The 21466-nt window shown below is 38.8% G+C and overlaps 1 protein-coding gene across 1 annotated transcript; it reads left to right on the top strand.

Moving 5' to 3' along the window:
* Window positions 1–9075: 9075 nt before the first annotated feature.
* Window positions 9076–15654, top strand: ormdl3 (ORMDL sphingolipid biosynthesis regulator 3). Its single transcript, XM_017310621.1, has 5 exons — window positions 9076–9136; window positions 10043–10454; window positions 11956–12160; window positions 12472–12623; window positions 14658–15654. Exons 3-5 carry the CDS (start codon window positions 11987–11989, stop codon window positions 14791–14793), a joined length of 462 nt encoding a protein of 153 aa, XP_017166110.1. The 5' UTR covers window positions 9076–9136; window positions 10043–10454; window positions 11956–11986; the 3' UTR covers window positions 14794–15654.
* The last annotated feature ends 5812 nt before the right edge of the window (window positions 15655–21466 follow it).

Genomic DNA, 21466 nt, shown 5'->3' with positions numbered 1-21466 from the left:
GTGTGGGGGGCAATGGGGAGGGAGGCAGAGGGTGAAGGAGGAGGGTGGGACACTTGAGATGATCTTAGCCTGAAGAGAACATGCAGGAGATAAACCCACAAGGAAACTGATCAGGACGAATGCAAACAAGATACCCAGACAAAGATCAAAGGAACACGGCTGTACTGATGACTTATCTGGATTATCAAATCGGTCGCGATGACTGGCACRCSRTGCCTCAACCGCTGTGGCTTTCTCACAGTTTGTCACATTACAGCCACAATCTTAAATGAAGTAATTCATCGGGGGGGTTATCTGATGGTAATGCAACATTGTGAAAAGATGATCTCAAAGGTTTATACAAATCATTATCTGTAATGCTGTGTAGCCATGTCTCTGCAGTTAAAGTACAGCCCATGAAACTCTCTGAGCATAAATGTCAAGTCTTTCTTGAAACTCCAGAGGACTGAACCTGACCATGATTTGATCCAAACCTTTCCTTTGTAGCTCTGTTTGAATTTCTGTGTTGTTTTTTTTTTTTGTTGTGCTTCAAGCTGAATCTGTCACCCAGCTTAAAGACTTTGTCAATTTTCCACTCAGGATTGTTTTATATTTCGCTACAACCATCTTTCTATCTGTTGATCGGTTTCCCTTTTCTCGTGGAGGAAAATATTCCCAACAGTATGATGCTGTGGCCACCACCACCACCACACAGTCTTAATTGTATTCTGCACCATGTTTTGCATATTGGTCAAAAAGTTATTTGAATTTTTTATTTATTTTTGCCAGTCTTTTGTAAAATCCAGATGTGTGAAGTGCATGACTGACAGTAGTTGTCCTGTCAACAGATTCCCATATCTGAGTTGTGGATCTCTGCAGTTACATTGGGCTTCTTTGCTACTTTCCTGAATAAGGCTGACAGACATTGTGCCAGCCTTTCTAATATCTAATCATATTTAGAACAATTCAGTGCAAAATGTTCAAAGCTTTGGATAATGTTTTATAATCCAGTTCTGCTTTAAACCTCTCCACAGCTTTACTCCTGACCTGTCTGCCTAGTTCCTCTTCGTGATGGTGTTTGCTTTCTAATGTTGTCCAACAAAACTGATTCCTTCACTGAACAGAGGGATTTACACTAAGATTGAATTACACAAATATGGACTCTATTACTGACTAGTTCATTTCTGAAGGGAGTAAATTTCATTACGGTTCATTGTGGGTGTCAGAATAAAAGGGCTGAATACAAATGCACACTTTATTTTTTTGTAGATTTTGATTATACACCCCAGTTGTACTTCACAGCAGATGSATAATTTAAGGTTTAATGAAGACAGAAAAATGGAGCTTTACTGGACTGAATTGGCACTTTGAGGCCTTTAACAGAGTTTACACAGTCACAGTTCAAATTATTTCTTTCTTTTTTTTWWAAATTCAATCATGAATGTTCAACTTAAGATAGAAGATTTCATACTGACTAGAGTTTGACCCTAAAAAAATCCTAATACTTTTTGTTTTAAATAGCTTTCATTCCTGGCATTTCACATCCACGCATACAACTCGTACATCCAATTCTGGTTATTTTTGTCTTCTTTCACTCAGCGTTTCTTCCACTTTTACAGGAAAAAAAAACTTTTTTTATTACCACAGACTGCAGAACTTACTTCTATTAGATTTTAGCTAGAAAGCTTTTAACTACCTTTATCAAATATTGAATACAACTAACTATTTAAACATGTGGACAGCAACCAGGTTCTATCATTAAGGGTTCAACATTTGTTTTCAATATRCCTGAAAGTTTTAGCACAGTGACTGCTTGTCTGAGAGTCACTTTTTCCGTTTCTGTATTTGATAGAATGCTCCCTCTTTCTCTAGAAAAGGTGGGAATCGCCATAGCAACCAGTGATTATAAGCATTTTTCAGGTTTCTGGTTCTGACATGACTCAGCAGGCTCTTCWTTCCCATCATAAYCAWTCAACAGGTAAGCTTTAAATTCTCCCTATAGATATCATAATTTCATGTGTGTTAAATTTTCTAACAGTAATTTTCTGGGCACAATAAATATTCTCTGAACACATTCTAGTTGAAATCAATTTTTTTTCGAACCACTTTAACTTCTTTGTCATGTTTTTTCCCCCCAAAACACTAGGAAAGAATATGACCCATCTCAAAACAAACAAGACTATAATTTTCGTGTTGGTTAAGCAGACTTCCAGGTATTCACAAGGTCAAGGCAGCTAAATGTTGCACATTTTTGTCCTTTGTTTTGAATAAATTCATAGATTTTAGTTTTTACTTTTTAAAACCTATTTTTGTTTCAATGCTTTGTTGAATCGAGTCAGGTTTATTTGTATAGAACATTTTAGCAAAAATTAAAAAAATAAAAAATAAAATCAGTCACCAATTGTAAAACAAGAAAGAAATAAACTGTGCATTTTGTTAAATGGCGCCATCAAAGTCATCAATACACAACAAATATCAATTATCAATAAATTAAGTACCAAACCAGATTCTCCAACTACAGTTGGTAAAGCATCTATCTATTGTTTATTGCCACCAAAATAATATTGTAAGCTTCTTACAAAAAAWGTCAGAGATTTTGACTCATTTTGTTAGATGAAGGCCAAACATAAACACTGACACAATTTGGACTTGACAGACATATTTTAATTGATTTATTGAAAATCAGAGAACTTTATTTGATCAAACTGGTTGCAATGTTAAAGTGGGTGCCAACGGGAACTTTCCACTAGTTCTTTCTATTTTCAACACTGCCTGCAAAATCTAGGTCTGGCACCAATAAACAGCTTATTTCTCAGCAACAACTTTGAGTCAGGACAGAGGAAAGAAAAGCTTTACGGTGAGCTTGGGTTGGTTCATTGAAGCCATCAAAATCTAGATATAGATTAGTTTTTGATCTAACTAATTTGTGATTAAAAAACAACACACAAAACTTTGAATCCTGAGTGTCAATGCTAACAAAAAGTTGTATTAAAATATCAGAAAATCACTGTCTTTAAATTCATCACTCAGCACAAACAATAATTAGGTCAGATCACAGTATGAGATGGTTGACCTTTGGCTTTTTCATACCACCAGGCGGAGTTAACTCTTACTTTTTAGTGGTGCTGGTACCAATTGGATCAGGTTTTTAAAACAGTATTATTTGGCAGCATAATACTGCATTAGGAATTTTGAGATAAATAATTCAATTTGTGTAGTTAAACTGTAAAAAAGTACAAGGAAATGTAGGAAATCCTTAAAGTGATGCAATGTATTAAATATTCTCTTCTTTTTAAAGAAACGTTTTACGTCTAATTTAATCTGCGCTGCGCTGGCAATCTCTCCAGGTTGTCATCTGCCTCTCGCCCAGTGACCGCTGGAGATAGGCAGTTTTTGATTGGTGCACCCCTCAACAAACCCACTAGGGAAAAGGTGGAAGATAACGGATGGATGGATCTAATTTAATTTTTAATAAAAAAAAAAGTCAAGTGATTTACTCAACATAAAGCATCAAAAACAAATCTTGTTCTATTACTTAAACAAGAGATATTGACAAGATGTGTTTTTTATGTGAAGAAAAAGTTGACCTGCAGTGAGTTCAACTTCAGTGAGTCACTAGCTGGAAATTTTGTCCCACCAATCAATTTCAGCAGTGACGCGTTTGAGGTGTTTATTGCATGTAAAGCCTTTTTCCAACATCTTAATCAGAGCAGAATTGTGAACTTTTAGTATGCCCAGGAMTTTTCACTCTTAGCCAGTCCTTGGTGGAATTACTGTCATTTTTTTTGGGTCATTGTCATGTAGCTGGTTCCAGTTGTACTTTAGGTTTATTTATTTTTACAGAATGACTCACATATTTCTCTGTAATACCCAGTAGAACTTATGGTGGCTTTTCTATGTGACATGAGCTSGACAAGTCTTGTTGCAGCAAAAGCACCACCAAAGCATAATACTTCCACTATTATGCTTTTAAATACTGTGTGTTTGGTTTATATAAAAAGATTTTAACTCTTCTGGTGACCCATTTTTTCTAGAAATCCTGGCATTTGGCTACGTTTTCTCTGGCAAACTTGAATCTATTCTTCATGGAATTTTTTAGAGAGCAAAGCTTACCCACTTATAAAGTTACACTTGTGGAGTCGCTCTCTGATTGTACWGACAAAGACACTTTTATGTCACCGTTGTAAAAGCTCGCTGTAAGTTCTGTGATAACGTTCTAGAATTTTTGGAGATTMATTTTTGCATTTTGYGTTGACTATACGGGGGAGTTTGTTTGGCCAACTAGACCTAGGCTTGTAGACAATGTTTTGGATGTACTCCACCTGCTTATTATTTTTCATTTGATTAAATGACTCATGTAAAATTCCTTAAAATAAGCCAGCCACTCTATTATCAYTCAACAGACACATAAGCTGCTACTATCTACAAGGCCTCTGGCAGCTTTTTGATTTTCACTGTTCAATGAATATAACAAACTGTCTGAAATTTAAAGAATAAAATGCAGAATAAATACGTTAACCTATTTTTTATTATTTTTTGACTTCTGTGTGCAATTTTAACCATTTTAAGGGGGAAAAWTGATTTCTAGAAAGGTTAAATATTTTAAATAAAATATTCATATGTCATAGTATTTTTWAAAAACAAAATTTTATAAGTATTTTCTCATTATCAACAAGTTATCATGCAACTTCTCCTTTAATACTTCAGGGAAACATCTCAGATCTCTCTGTTGAGGTGCCACAGGGCCTCTGTCCTTCTGATGGCATCCTCTGGAACCTTAGCTACGTGAACCAAGAGGATCGCTGAGCAGGAGCAGGTTGTATGCTTTCCGCAGAATCGATTGCATGTCTATTGCAGGGAAAAAGCCCAGTGACCATAGCTTAGAAGTCAGTAGTGGGATCCCTCCCTAACCCCATCAGCCGCCCACTTGGCATTTCATTTCCCCRTAACAAAGAMGTTTGAGAAACGGGCACTGACTGAGTAGCCTTCAACCTACCGCCTGTTTCTGAGAATGTGGGGGGTAAATTTGGTAGAAACAGAYAGACGTCCTGGTGTAACACATATAGAGCTCCCTCTAACCAGCTGTGGTGGGAGTATTCTCCTTTATAACCAATTGTTTTTCACCCGCTCAAGTCAACATGTGGTATTGTCAATGCGGTGCTGACAATGAGGCGCGTCTGTTTGTGATTATGAACGCTGTTGTGTGTTACAGCATCGTCAGAAATGTGCAGAGCTCAGCTTTGGATGACAGCTGCTGTGTGGGAGCGACAGACAGTGATTTGAGGGCCAAGGGTAGGTTAGGAGAATGTCAGTGGTCTTATTTATGAGTACAGGCGAAGGAATCAGTCTGCGGTCTGAATCCGAACAACATTGAGACCACATTTCCCAGGTCGAGGCTGCAAGTGCAACGCAAAAATGCCTGGAAAGGAGTCAGCAACTGAGCTCCATGTCGCTGGAAACCAGCAGTGCTTGTGGTGAGGTTTTTTAGAAATATCTGCAAAAGAAGACCACAGTCTGTGAGAAGGGGGTGGTGGGGGAGGCAAACACTGGGGTCCCCTACCGTGCTGGTTTCTAGGGTGACCTGAGAAAGGCCATAACCAGGTCCGGCTCTTTCTTAGGCCTAATCAGCGTATTACCACAAAGAAGGACATGTGTTAAGCCCCCCACCTCTCTACCAATCCTACTCAATCCGAATAGCATGGCTGGACACAGGCAGCCAATAAAACCAGGATTAGGAGGGTATTTAAGTACACTGAGGCTGTTGCGAGAAAGTTTCTGAACATACCCAATCCCGCACTTTTCATCAGTCCTCTGTCTGTCTTTCTTTCCATCTTTCACTATATTTTACTCTTTTCCTTCCTCTTTTCAGTGCTCTCATCGTGTAAGCTCCTCACACAAAGGAGCATCCAGGAATTACTCATTTTGTTGGAGTAGCTCAGCAAATTCCCAGTACCTCTCGTCCACTCCCTTCCTTTATGCTCCGGATCCTGTGCTTTGTACGTCTGTGRTCAAGAATTGTGCTAAAGCTCAGTGGAGTTTGACTAAGTTTGAGGAAGAAGCCTACTCRTCTATGGATTTTAGAGCGGATTCAGGCATGAGCCGGAGTCGTGGTTGATTCATGTTGCTTCCATCTGTTGAGCAATGCTCAGTAATTAATACCTGATGACGATAGTGAAGGCCAATCTGGCGACGTRTTCTGTYTGTAGGATGTAAATTGTGTTTATTGTTGTGACTGTATTGAGATTTGGAAGTGATACGCCACTCGGCGGTTAGGAGACCCGTCTCCTGGAAATGGAACACTGTTAAAGATAACACAAATGCCTTTGTCTGGACTTTTTAGGACAGATGACAAGAGTTCAGCCCCCCAAATAAATCTTTTTCATTAGAGCAGCAAACACTCCATCGCTCCATAGTTTGAGTCGCCGTGTGAGCCGCTCGACATAATGCCCAAACCCGCAGCGGTCTTTGGCCGGACACTGGGGCTGCCTAATTAAAGGGCACTTAAGCTCTACAATGTGTGGCCGTGCAAGCTGGAGTTGGTGGGGGTCCCTCCCCTCACCCCGACGGGGACTCATAAACAAGGGAGTCCGGGACAGAGTGAGATAAGAGGGCTATGTGCCAGGGACTTTGTTCACACAAGATGAAGAGTCAACAGCCTCCCCATCTCTCACCCCTCTTTTAGCCATCCCCCCTAATAACCAGCTTCTTCAGAGAAGCTGCGAACACAATGCCATCCCACTCCCCTCCTCTTGCTCTCAATCACCACGGGGACAATGAGGGGACCCCCCGCCACCTCATCTTCACCGTCCTTCTGCCCCTCCCCTACCCCCAAACAGACACTTCTTTTATTGAAATTCTTTGGTGTTCTAATCCTCAGCTTCCTCTGGGGCCAATAATGGACTCCCTGCATCAGCCTTTTCCAGYGAGGCTATCATCTTAGCCTGTCTGGGTCACAAGTCCACCCCTGCTGGAGAGAAATCCCCTCCAAGTGTCATTCCTGTCACAACCCGTGTAGAAATGCCCAGCACCATMGACTGACACATTAAACACAAAACACAGCCAAATAGTTCTGCGTTTAGGTAAACTTTCTTCCAGCATTGCTTGGTTACAATTTTAATTGGATGCTTCACACTTTTGYRCACTAATGCCTGCAGTAGACCATATTCAAATTTATTTAAATTTTCTTTTTTTTTTCTTTTTAAGTTTCTAGAATAAATGTTTTTTTCTTTACTCAAAATTGTTGCTACTGTATATTTTTACTATTTAGATTTAAATATCCACCAAATTTATAGTACTAAAGAAAAGCTGTTTTATTTTGGACATTACGCTAAATATATGTATTTTAGTATTTCATGACTGCAAAAACACACAAGAGATACAAGATAATAACTCTGTAAGTTTCTCAAATAATAAAATGAAAAAGAGGCTTTTTCTACAATAGTTTATTCCAATAAGCAAGGATTACAGAGAAACAATTGCAGTGTGGAAAAACAGACAGGGATGAAGATCATGATCAGATCTGTGGGTTATTGGTGACATCTGCTGGTCTCCTGCAGTCAGAGTCCTGTGATAGTGATGGCAAAGAAAATCTGAAGTCTCTTTGGATRTCAAGAGTGAAATRCATCACTGGAATGAAATTTTTCTGATATTTACATAGTTACAGCTTCACAGACTTGAATCCGACAGATTATCTGCAGTAAAGTTCAAACTGGTTAAAATGTTTCTCATCTAAGAACATCTAATAGACTGCAGATTTTATAAAAAAAAATAATAATCAGGTGGCAGCAGCAGGGGTAGAAATGTTTCTTTACACAATAACGACAGTATAAAATCTTTTCAAGTCAATAATAAAAATAATCTATATTAATACACAAACTAAATGTTGTAGCTTATGCTATAACATATTCTTGAAAGAGTTGTTGTAGATGCCGATTGCTGTGGGAAGTTAATGTCTCCTATAGCAGTCTATATTACAGCACATTTGAAGAAGCCTCTGAAAGAAGAGACCGCTGATATTGTGTGTTTTTGCACAGTTTAGGTTAGACTTATACATTTTGCATCTTGAATATAGAAAATCTTAGAAATGAGAAAGAGTGAACTTTTTTTTAATAACTGTAACATGTAACATTACTTTTTTTCAGTTTTAAATCTGTATACAGTTCACCTTAAGATAAATTAATTGCTAAATTTTTAAGTCTTATCTGAAGCAGAGTTGTTTAGTTGTTCCACCAGCATCTYGGAACAATAGTTGCGAGCGAAAATTCAGATTTTTAGGCAAATAGCAATATTTTMGGATCAAAGACTCACTAGTTGTTGAATGTTAGTATCATCATTCTCCTCTTCATGTGTATTTTAACATTTCCAACATGTTTTTTCCCTTGTTCCATTGCCAATAATGATTTCATACCACTGTCATCTGGGGCTCACGTTTACTAGAGCTCTAAGTTTACATAGCTTACCCGTCTAATACACCTGAGGCAGTGTGAACATGAGAGATGGTTCTCTGTCAGCCAGTCAAACCTGTTTGATGCCACACAACTCGGGGGGTACTTTTAGAAACAGTAGGTCTCACGTAACACTGCATGCAAGCAGAACATAGTTTAGCATTTTAGACCTCGGGCTACTGTGGGCCTAAATTAGCATTTGGACTTATTTTTGAATCTTGTTCTTCGATTTTGGGACCAGAGGATCAAGCCTGTCGGTCTTTTTTTTTTTTACCTCCAGCAAGGTCCTCTCTCACATTAGCTACATAAGGAGTAAAGGGCGCCCTACTCCAACAAAGCACCAATTAAAAACTCAATTCCCTGACAAATATTGTCATCTTAACTTGGTGGATTGTGATAACTAAAACATAAAATGCAGTCTTGAATAATCTGACAATCAGTGTTAAAATGTTTTGAGAATCTTGCAGCTATTACTTTAAAATTAAAGGGAAATGGAAACTTTGTCAATGCACACCTCATCAACRCGTTGAAATTGACATTTAGAATAGAAAGACATCATCTGATGTACATTTTTGTTATTTGTTGATGCTTGGTCACACTCAGTCTCTCTTTGTTAGATTTTGTGCAAAAGGGCTACCTCCCAATCGACCCAACAGCCCTGCSCCACCCTGAACCTCTTCCTCACAGCTCCACCAGACTAGCGGCAGCAGCAGGTGGGAAGCACATGGTGGAACCTCTGCTTAGCTTGTCATACAAACCMCGGTACACTTAAGAACAGTTGTGAACAGCATCAATGTACAGCATGGAAAAGCATTGTTGTGACGATGTGCTGAACGGGGAGTGTTGGAAAGGTTAAGGAGGCTCTTAAAGAGACAGAGGCTAATCTCAAGGCACCAGATATGGCTACGATGCAAAGTCAAAATTGTTTTTGATATAAACAACATTTTCAAAACAACTGCAGGTAACACAGTCACCTCATTATGCTATAAAAAGGCACTATGTGTGACTGAAAAAAATGCATGATACCCCTTCTTTAATAGGTCAATTTGTTCCAATGTATTTGATGCTGATCCAATGGGATGAGAACACATGTACAGGACATTTGTTGAATGATTTACCTGGTGATCCTTCATTGATAAGCCACTATATKATATAAACTGTTGCAACAGCAGTTCAAGAGATCAACAAAGATTCACTGTAAGCCATTTTGCACCATACTACTTACTCAAGTTTATTTATTTAACCATCCACCCCATTATGTATTTGCATTTACCATCCATCTATTCATCTGTGTAGAAATATCACCTTTAAACTAAAAGTTTGACAATGGAAATGTGAGGAATTCTGGGTTAGAAAATGTATGAATGAAGGAACACTACGCCCATGTGTTACAGAGCTGTAGCTCTCATAGTAGCTTTCACACACACACACACACCCCCACACACACACACACACACACCCACACACACCCACACACACACCCCCCCACACACACACACACACACACACACACACACACACACACACACACACACACACACACACACCAAAATATAATTTATGTCTGCCCTGAACGACACTCATTTTTCTTAATCCCACCTCTCTTGGATTACGTGAAGGGGGCGTCGTCCACGACGGCTCACCGTAGCAAGCGCTCATTGCTCGACTCACCCCACGTGACACAAGCCAACCAACCGCTGCAAAATGCGATGAGCGAAGCCTCCGCGAAGACATGCTGTCCGTGAGAGTGAATGTATCAGTGACGGGCTCTTTGTGGACCGTGCCGTGTTGTCACCAGCTGGCGTTGTGGAGGACGGTGTGTGGAAAGCGGAGCATCGCTGACCTGCGCCTCTCCGAGCGGATGGTTCCACTCTGAGCGGCCGCGTGGAGCTCGGGGAGAGCAGGGAAGAGACAGATGGGAGCACCCGGACCTCTCCCGGTTGCATAACTGAGCTCACATATCACACAAAAACCAGTGATAACGGACTGTTGCCCCCGGACAGGTCGGAGTTCAACCACTTTCTCCACCCGGTAAGTGGAAACTCACTGAACTGGAGAGAAATCGGCTCCTCTTCCCTCCAGCTGACTCGGCTGGAGGACATTCAGTCTGAGGTAATTCAGTTTGCAGGTAAGTAAGTTTGAAAGCATGCTGGGATGCGGCTGTTCACTGACGGCAGTGAGTTGTTATTTCTCTCTCTCTAAGGACTTTTATCACACATCTGTAGGTCACTTTTTGAAATAACAAAAACTTTGACATGTGTGACTCTTCAAGCTGTTTTTCCGTTACTGAAAATGTTGTTATGGTCTGGCAGACTCGCTTTTTATTAATTTTTTTTAAAATATTGTAAACATCTTAAGGGCCCCTTGAACTTTTTCCCATTATGCCATAATTCAGCCGCAAATTTAAGTGTATTTTATTGAATGCAAGTAATCTGCAGCATCTAACAGGCTTTCTTTACCACTGTCTATAACTTGACTCATTCCATAATCCCATAGACACTAATCAGCTGTTATGTCCCTAGTGAAAACAACAAAAACAACAACAACAAAAAAAGATCCCCATGCATGATGGTGCAGTCATCGTGCCTCATAGTGGAGATGGTGTGTTCAGAATGGGATACAGTGTTTGTAATCTATTTTTTTAGATGGGTCAGCCAAAATGTTCTAAACTTTCAAATGATACCAGCATTTTATATTTTAGCAAAATAAAAAATGAAAAATATGGAGTAACTGGTGCTTATAAGACCGTAAACTAAAATGGAATAAATTAAGATGAATGCTCAGAATATGTATAAGATCATAAGTATTCCAAAGTACTAATTTCTAGGTAGACTGTAAGACAATTTCTGACTGAACTAAGTTCAGGGTTTCAACCAAATGCAAATGTGGAGACGGATTGTTTCACAGCCCCAGGCTGTGGCCAGATAACCTTGCTCTCCTTTACTTCTCTGTCCTACGCCTGGAATGACTAATAAATCTTGCATTTACAAAGAGAGTCACTGAGAAATTCAACGTTTAGCCAGAAGATGAACTAGTTATGCTCTGCTATCTAAGCAGCCACTGCTTTAATGATGGTCTTCAACAACAAATTCCTCCTGATCATCAGTTGAACTCAAAAAAGTTGTCGCCAGGAATTTTACCCAAAATCGCCAGAATTTCATTTTCTTTTCTTTGGTGATTAATTAAAAAAAAAAGTTTTATAATGCATGTTTTACATAGGGCTGTGCAGCATATCACAAATCCTTTTTCATCACAATAAAAAAGGGCATAATAATTAATATTGCATTGACTATTGGGAATAAAATCATTACTTATTAACACATTTCGAGTGTCACGAGTTCATACTTTACTCATCAATTCACCCAGAGTTTTCCTGCAGCTCTATAGGGATAAAAAAAAAAAAGAATATGCCTAATGAGACTCTGGGTCATCGTCCTGTGATCTATCAACAAGGATTGTTAAATAATTACCTTCTGCAACCAAGAAAAAGTCGTAGCCGTGAACAATTGGACTTTTGTTTATGTTGTATCAGATAAATTCCAGCGACGTCGGCGCACGCCGCCATGAACGTGGGCACGGCGCACAGCGAGGTGAACCCTAACACCCGCGTGATGAACAGCAGGGGCATCTGGCTGTCTTACATCCTGGGCATCGGCTTGCTTCACATCATCCTGCTCAGCATCCCCTTCGTCAGCGTCCCGGTCGTCTGGACCCTCACCAACCTCATCCACAATCTGGTGAGAGGAATTCCCTACAGGCTTTACTTCCGCCGTATGGCTTTGACATTTTTGTGAGCGAGATGGGTCACGGCGAAGGATCGATGCAGAGCAGTTGTGATTTTTTTAAGTTTTTTTTTTTTTCTGAAAGTGTTTGTTTGGTGGTTCAAATTAAGACAGTGGTTACAATGAACATGCCATGTTCAGAGGTGTTGTTCTCACCAATTGCACAGACTTGCTTTTACGTTTAAACTTTGAGAAAAAGCCACATTTTCCCAGTTTTCTTCCTATTAATACCTCTGATTTGCTGATTGTCTGTGCATTCGTTGTAGTGCATGTACCTCCTGCTTCACACGGTCAAAGGGACTCCCTTCGAGACCCCGGATCAGGGCAAGGCTCGCCTCCTGACCCACTGGGAGCAGATGGACTACGGCGTGCAGTTCACCGCTTCGCGAAAGTTCCTCACAATCACGCCCATTGTCCTGTAAGTGACCCACCCGTTCTCCCCTCGTTGCTGAGGTCCCCTTGATCCGTTTTCTTTCTTCTTCTGCTCCCTGCTACCTTTCACTCTTGCGAAGCGGGCCAGTGGATCACGGTGGTTACTCTCCACATCTGACAGAGGACTTGGGTTTTCCGCAGGTGCACCCATAAGTGCTTTCCTGGCTTTTTCTTCCCTCGTTATCATGAGAGTTCAGTTTACAGGAGGCACTTTGGTTTCCTGGGTCGGATTTGCAGCCTCAGCAAGAATACTGTAATGAGAGCAGCTCTGCAGGTGTACACTGAGCTTCTGTACACATTTGTCGTCTCGTTTTGCACTCAGCGCCAACAGGAAGTAGTTTGTCAGCGCGGGAACGAAACAGCAGTGCAGGATGTCTTAAGTCTGTAAAAGCCTTAAATGTGTTGCTGCTCCCAAGGCAACGGCTCAGAGCATTTTCAATTCTCACTAAGAGTTGAATGGTTAATTAAAAATGAAATTACGCTATAAATGAAATCACAAGTAAGGTGTAGAAATGTACTTTGTGTCATTAGAACGTCATATCAGGTAACAAGATGACTACAAAAAGCTGCTGGGTCGGTACTAAATGTCCTGTGGCAGATGGAGCCACATTATAGTTTGCAAAAAGCTGTATCAGAAAAGACCACAACTGCAAAAAAATAAAAAATACAAAAGGGCAAAGGGACAAAATAACCTGCACCCGACAGGTTTGTCACTCTATATTTTGAGGAAACTACTTCTGTTTATGTTTTCGTAATTTATTATGTACAAATATAGCTGTGGGGTGGATATGGATATAAATACATAGGATCAAAATGTGGCTGATTTAAATTGTCACCTTTTTTTATGTTGATGATCGTCATTCTTTGCTTTGCATTGTTTCTCAAACTGACCATGAAGCACTTAAAAGCTGCTTTTAATGTCTTTCGGGATAATGTACTTAAGCAGAAGCTTGTTCTAAATGCGTTTAAGACAAAGCTTCTTATTTTAAGCAGCTCTAAAGTTAGATCGCATATATTCTTGCTGTGGTTGCCCTGGATGGAAGGGACAAGATGATCAGTTCCTCTAAATACTTAGGTATGTTAATGGAAGACTTCCTCAATTATTGAGATGAATATGAGTAAAACTAGATTTTTATTAATGCAATAAGCTGTGCTTTTATTTTAATGTAAAAAAAAATAGTGACTTGTTGCTGCCACTTTTTTATCTGTGTCAAACTATAGTGACCTTTTGTATATTTGTGCTTCTCCCCATTGTCTTCAATAGATCGATACAAGTTATCATTCTGCCCTGAGATTTATAGCAAAATGCAACATATTGACCCACACACTCAAAAAAAAAAAAGCACAAAAGATCACCGGTTTGCTTATTTTTCATTTTTGTATTTTTAGAGCAAAGGGCTCTGTAATATCACTGCTTTGGGCTGGTGTTGTGAGAACAGAAAGACTGAATGTTGGTTGTATAATAATTTCTGATATTCAATTCAAAAATACTTTATTGATCCCAATTGGAAATTTAATGTTGTTGTAACTCATTAATTCAAGCGGTTCCCTGACTTGTTATTTTAACTAAGAGAAATTCTATCGTTATTATTGGTTTTGTTGAAAATAAATGATTAATTAATAATCGTTACATAAAGCAAATTTTGTTGCTAATCCAAAAATTAGGGTTTTTGGAGTGAAAATCTGGATGCATATTTGAATGAAATGGTAGGACGGTCATTCTTGCTGGAAAATCCTCCAGTGTGAGTGAATCACATTTTTATGCTAAAAAGGCTAATTGCATTAAAATCAATTAATATCCATCTAATGATTCTGAAGTACAATCTAAAAACAGCATGAAATGTCACCCAAAAAGAAAGACCGTTTTTACTGTTTTCTTGCAGATCTGGCCAAAACTTCAGCTTTTAAGCACAGAAAAGGGTCAACTTCTACCAAAATAATAACAAATCTGTGATGTTGAACATGTTCCTGACGACTCCTTGAACTCTGATTCTCCATCTCCTTTCTCTTTTTGCTTCAGGTATATATTAACCAGCTTCTACACAAAGTACGACAGAGTCCATTTTGTGGTCAACACCGTGTCCTTGCTCACGGTGCTCATTCCCAAACTGCCGCAGCTGCACGGCGTTCGGATCTTTGGGATTAACAAGTACTGACAGCACAGAAGAAGAAGAGATGGAGGTTTACGGTCACCCGCCCTTGGACCGCTCAGAGCACACGGTGTAATGGGCCTCTGATGAGGACCTTATTCTACTCAAGCGCTCCATAAAGGAAACCTGCTGAGGACACCGCCACGGTTCCCATTCAGCAAGACTCCAAGGAGAAAGCACAAGCAGACCGCGCCGTCTTTGCAACAAGCTGTGGTTCATCCTAAATGGTTTACAAACGCTTCAAGTCTTCTTTGAAGACGAATTTCTGACATTTCTGAAGACGATGCACAAAACGAGTCTGTGCTGCTTCACTCCGCTGGCACTAAGAGGCAGTTTTTAAAGTTAATTTTTGTCTAATGATACACTACTGTATTTATTCAGCCTCGCTCAAGGCTGCGGCTTCAGTTGAGAGCAACAATTCTACACTGACGCGGTGAGGAACCGGCGAACTGCTGGAGAGGCGAGACACGAGAAACCACCAAGTTATATTTGGCTCCCCTCTGCTCTGCTCTGCTCTGCACTGCGCGGGGTCAAGACCGGGAAATTGAGCAGCTCTTATTTTTATCTGGCCGTTTCCGTATTTGGAAAATTCTTGTCCTGGTTTGTCTTGTATGCAAAGTCCTCTCGCACAGAATGTGTGAGCCGTCTGGGACGGGCCAGCAGACCCACGGTCTCAGTTAAGAGATAAGATTTTATTAAAATACCAACAAGAGTACGTATTTAAACGATAGGGGTACTTGCTTCAGCTGGCTTCTGTTGGCAGATCAGTCGAATGTAATCCAATTACAAAATGCCACATGTTACTCAAGATGTTTTTCTTTACTTCAAAGATGCACAGATTAAAATTCCTCTTGAGTTATGACATTATTTTGTCTCATGTTCTTTACATCTGTGTGTCTTGTGCAAAAAAAAAATTATATATAGCCAGATTTCTTTGATGTTTCTATTCAATCCATGTTTTAGATCCAATTAAGCTCCAATTTGGCAAGTTAGCATCACTAGCAAGGCACTGAGGTGCACCAAGGTTTTTGAAAATCTGAGGTTTCAAAACTTCACAGAAAAAACCCCAATGCCAACGGGTTGGTGCCCACTGCTGGTAAGCTGGCTGAAAGAAGGCTCCTACGCCTCAACTTTGCATTTGAGAAAGACTAAATTAACCTCTCAGAAAAATTTGGTTGCAACAACCAAAGTCATAGAATAAAGATTAAAGAAGCATCGCCTGGCTCTGCTATTACAGCCAGGCTTGTCATACTATGAGAAACTCATGCCGACCCATGCCTATTACCAGCCAATCTTATTTTACGCAGGAATAAAGCTGTACATTTGTGACAGTAAACATAAAGCGTTGATAATGATGAAATAAACCCTCGCATAACACCGTAAAGGAACAACAGCTAGAATGCTGTAAATATTCTGTGTGCCAGACGGGGGTTGGGGGAGCAAATATTCAATTGCCTGTCCTGCTTAACAAGCCAAGTTAGTCACATTAAAGGAACGGTCAGATCTGATCCACATGCAGCGCTGGCTACTGAAATGATTGTAGTTGCACGGAGTTACCAGACATGCACACGTGGTATTCAAAAGCACATAGAAAGGCACTGGCAGAAGCTGCTTCATGAGTCAAACGGTGTGTCACAGTGGAGCCTTTATGCTGAGGGACTTTGTTTGGGGTGGAGACAGAGGGATTATTCCCTACTTCAAGAACAATTTAAAAGAAAAATAATAGAAATGGTTTTATGCAACAGAAACAGTAGGCTCATATGTTTCCTATGTAATTCTTGACCATAATTTGATAGTCTGAAGGCACGGTGTCGTCCTCCCTCCCTCCCCCCGGGCCTATTACAACACATCTGGTTGTCTCCGCTCCGTTCCCCAGCTGTGGTTAGTTGTGGATTGTAGTGTTTTGTTGGGCCAAACAACCATAGGGAAATACTGTAGCTGAAGTCGCATGGCTTTGTTATTTACATTTTTTGTCATTGATCTGAATGTAAAGGAAGCAGCTGTTGATGTCTTAATTGCAAATACAGTACTGGGAAATGGCTGCTGGCGCTCCACAGTGAAACGTGTTGTTATGTATCAAGCTACTCGGGATCTTTTGAGAATATCTGTTGTTTTCATTGAAAGCAATTTGTTGTGTAACGTTTCTGAAAAAAAAAAAAGTCTGTGAGGTTTGTTCATTAGTAGCTGTATCTTTCATCGATTTGAGCAGATTAAAAATTAATTTCTGAAGTTTTGATTGCCAGAGAATATGAGCATCAAGCACATTAATTGAAACAGACTTTTTTTCAATCTGGTGACGGATGTAAAGTTTTTTTCACTTGGCTGTTGAGTTGCAGGTACAAAATGAGTATTTAATATTTTAGGATATGTGATGAATAGTTTAATTTGTTCTTTGAATTGTTCGAACACTTGGACATTATAGATCTACAGAGAGTTGAAAATAAGGTGGAATGAGGATAATTTGCTCTCTTTAGGACACACACTAAACCCCTTACAGACAGTATTGACCAGTCTCCAGTCTCGTTCAGAGGTTAATTTGAATCTTAGAGTTATGTCTCCCAGTGGCCTGCTTGGACTGGGCAGAGTGTTTGGCACTTATAGTCCTGAGCCAAATTAAGAATGAAAAATGAATCTAATAAAAGTATAAATTAGCCGGCTCTTTGTGAATTGATTTCTCCGCAGTGGAAGATTTGTCTGCTTTCAAAATTGATTTTTCGTTTTTCTTTTTTTTTTTTTCACGACATGCTGTAAAGAATATTGTTTGCACTCCTTGTCAACTCTGCGAGGATGTGTCCAATCGAAAATTAACCCGTAGTCTTTATTTCAGGCTCGTAAACGGATACACGTACCGTACAGTGGTCCTTGTGTTAGACAACACCACGGTGGTTTTTAAACATTCATTAAGCGAAAGTAACGAGAGTGGAACAAGGAGGATTTATGGTGACTTGGGTTAACGGTTCTAAAAATCAAGGTTTGATATCCTAATAAAAGCCTTTCCTGGATTTAAAGGTACTCTTGGTTATATTCTTTCTTTCATTTATTTTTAAATATTTAAATAAGATTAAAAAAAAGTTGGAGTTTACCTGACTGGGTTGGTTGTTGATAACTTTAACCGTTTTTGATACAAACACTGCCGAGAGCTGCAGAAGGTAACTTTTATAAAAGATATATACATATATATATATATTTGTAAATATATTTGTTAAAACTGTTACTATGTCACTGCAGTATGGTAGGAGGCAGATAATCTGTAAAAAAAAAAATCAAGCTTCTCTGCCTTGTCTCTGTAGTCCTACTGACATCTGCAGAAAAAGACTTAATACATTGTACCATTGCAGTCATTAACTCACCAGTTTCTCTGGTTCTTTCTTTATGTAGCTTGTTCTTCTTTCTCATATTAATCCATCATGAAAGTCCTCTGTTCTAAATGAGGTAGCGTGACTGTGTAAAGGCCGCAGAGGTTTGTTAAAGAGCGTTAACGAACAAACAGCATCACGAAAACCAAGAAACACAGCAGACAGGACCGGGATGAAGATGGCCGTGGGATAAAATCTGTTTCCTGTCGATGACCTACGTTGAGGATTTAAAAGTTGATCTTCACTAAAGCTGTAATTCAGTCCAAATGAAGTTCAATTATTTGCAAAGAATCTGTAATAAGAAATCAGGCTCATGCAGAGACCAATCTCTAAATTTGGATGTTTTGTTATCAACGTTTGTCTCTAAATAAATATTTATCAACAACAGAAAAGATTGATCTTTAGAGATGGCAGATTTTAGTTTTGTGTGTGTCTTTTGTTGTAGATCCAACATACAAGCTGATTTTATTTAGGACTGAGATGAAAAAAAAAATCTGGTGCTTCTCCACCAGAGAGCAGCAAAGAGCCGTTATTGACTTATTTGAAAGAACATTGAGCCAAAAACCCAGAGGGCGTGTGGAGGGGTTCCCGTTTCTGGTCATTAATTTAGTATTACAAACAGTGATTTATATGCTCTGTAATACATTTGAAGAGTCTGAGATAATGTTCATTTAAATCCTAAATGAATACATAAAATTAAAAGCATTAAAGTTATAAGTGAAAGGAGTCAGCAAGTATTTTTTTTAATTTATTCTAAACAAATGCTTTGTTATTAGTGCCTGTACATTATATATGCAATATATGAATCATTTGTAAAATTTACAACATTTTCTTTATTTGCTTTTGTTGTTGTATCAGACTGTAACCCCATAGAGGAATCAGATCAGATATTTTAAAAGTTCATAAAAAGATCAATAGTGGTAAGATTTTTACTTCTACCCAGGAAATTATAAAGGTGACAAATGTTTATGTTTAAGTTTTTATAACTCATTTTCTGTTGGATTGAATTTTATTAAATTTTTTTTGTAACTAGTGAGAGCCAAAGTAGCTAGCATGTTAGCCATACTTATTGGTAGCCAAGGAGCCATAGGTAGCTACCAATAAAAACTTCTATCACTTTGGCGTACAGCTTACCTCATAAATTCTACAAATAATGCGTGAATCTCTCTAATATTTGCCAGCCATGTGCTGGTTCGTTGTTCTGCAAATGAACCAGAACAAGGTTTCTATTTTACCATGTTGTTTTATTACATATGTTCAATGAATAAAAGATGATCCAGTTTTCCTGCTGCATATAAACAAGTTTAAATGAGCTCAGTCTTTGCAAACAGGCTATATTTCCATTGTGTCGCAGAAGTACGTGAATAAAGGACATATCCAATGCCGCGGTATGCAAGAGGGTTTTTTTATTTCCCGATTTCTTGTGTTTTATCTCATATCCACAAACACTAATGACACGATGCAGAACTAATTTGCTCAGAAACCCATTTATACCATCAGTTAAAAGTATTCTTAACTCTAAAAGCTTTCCGTTTTATGTCCTACTTCTTGCTGCAAATCTACTTACCCTTGGGGAAGACAGAGATAGGTTGGACCAGAAAGCTGAGTGTATTTCTTTGGGATTTTATGTGATAGACCAGCAGAAAGTGTATAACTGCCAAGTATAAAATTAGGGGGAAAATGACCCATTGTCTCTCTCCAATTTATCTCAAGAACAGTCTGACTGCATGGAGAGTGTTTGTGAATTGCAATGTTCAAATCTTTCCACATAATCTCATTTGGATTCTAATCTGGGCTTTCACTGGACCATCCTAAAATAGGCATAAGCTCTTGGTTTAAATAATTTCCTTTTACATGTATCTGTATGTTTAGTTTTGTTGTTGTGTTTGGAAGCTGAACTTCACCCCGGTAAACTTGTGTTAAGCTAAAATGAGCCAAAATGCTAATGTTAGCCTAAACGCTGTCAGTAGCATGTGGGGCATCACTAGCATGCTGTTTTACATTCACTCGCTCCATTCAGTATACTAAACATAGCTAATGTATAAGAAAGAGCTAAAATGCTTATTTTAGGGAAAAGGCTAATGCTAATGGACTGCCTTAATTATATTCCTGATTTTTCTGTCTTAGCTCCACCTATATCCAATACTGACCAATTTACCTGTCTTTGCTAAAGAAAAATATCCCCCACAGCATGACACTGCTACCACCATCTATAAAAGTGGTAGTATTATGTACAGTGTTATGTTCTTTAGCACAAAATTTTAAACAGTATGAATAGTTTTACTAGAAATTCTAAACCTTCACTTTTAAATTATACTCACAAAGTTTTATCTGATAATCTCTGTTGGAGTTATTTATTCTTTATTTTCTTTATCCATTTAAATTTTGTTAGTTTGTTCTTAAATGTATTATTTTTTGTATTATTTACTTATCTGTAGGTTAATAATTGTTGATTTTATTTATCTTTTGTTTTATCATTTTTCTTATTTATTTTCTAAGTAAACAGGAAGTGAGGTGGGTTGGTCCACTTTCTATAAGTGTAGGGGCCTGGTAAAGGACCAGCAGGCATTTGGGTTTGGAGCCTATGGTTTTTACCAGAGCAAGAGAGGTAGCAGAGAGAACAAAGGGAAGTTTGAACTCTGTAATTGTTTTGCAAAAATGTGAAAATAAATCATCAAGAACAGTTTACAAGTTTGGATGTTGAACCTTCTTTTGCCTGCGTTGAGAAACGTGACCCCAGTGCCTTAGTGGCTTAATGGAACTTTTGTTGGATGTTTGGTTTGACAAACAGTCGCCACTACAATCTCTCAATTTAGTTATCTGCAATTCAGGAACTGATGCCAGGTGTTTCTGTTTGTTTCCAGCAGCATATTATAGATGTAACCATGTCTGAAACATGGATTTCAATTTTGATGAGTGCAGCTGCAAACAATCCAATCATCTCTCAACGTTCCTTCCTGCTATGTCTCTGTGAAACATTTCACAAGCTTCCCCAAAGTACGAAAACAATATGCTAATTTTAGTCTGTTTGCAAAGCAATTGAAAAAAATCGAGGTAAGTTCTTTTTTGTTTTTTTGTCCTATTCTGCCAAACCCGAATCACTGGTATTTTACTTTCCCCTGAGCAGACAGCCCTTGAGTTCAACTCACCAAGGCAATTAAACAATATTTCCTGTGTTGTATAATTTATTTTGTGTTCTATTTGCAACAATTTAGTGTGAAGGGCTGTTGCAGAGAATTCAAGGAGTTTAGAAAGAAATGAAAGCAAAATTAGACTTCATTGGTGATGAAAAGTGACATGACATGTCAGGATTTCCAAGTGAC

Source organism: Poecilia reticulata, linkage group LG19 (genome assembly GCF_000633615.1).
Source record: "Poecilia reticulata strain Guanapo linkage group LG19, Guppy_female_1.0+MT, whole genome shotgun sequence".
NCBI classification, from domain to species: Eukaryota; Metazoa; Chordata; class Actinopteri; order Cyprinodontiformes; family Poeciliidae; genus Poecilia; species Poecilia reticulata.
The sequence above is the reverse complement of the archived record's forward strand: the minus strand, read 5'-3'. Positions and strand labels throughout refer to the sequence as shown.

Bases quoted from the DNA above. Each gene is read 5' to 3' on its own strand.
- ormdl3 (XM_017310621.1), top strand. From the start codon at position 11,987: ATGAACGTGGGCACGGCGCACAGCGAGGTGAACCCTAACACCCGCGTG. The intron at 12,161-12,471 runs GTGAGAGGAATT...CATTCGTTGTAG, and splicing joins CCAACCTCATCCACAATCTG to TGCATGTACCTCCTGCTTCA. The intron at 12,624-14,657 runs GTAAGTGACCCA...TTTTTGCTTCAG, and splicing joins ACAATCACGCCCATTGTCCT to GTATATATTAACCAGCTTCT.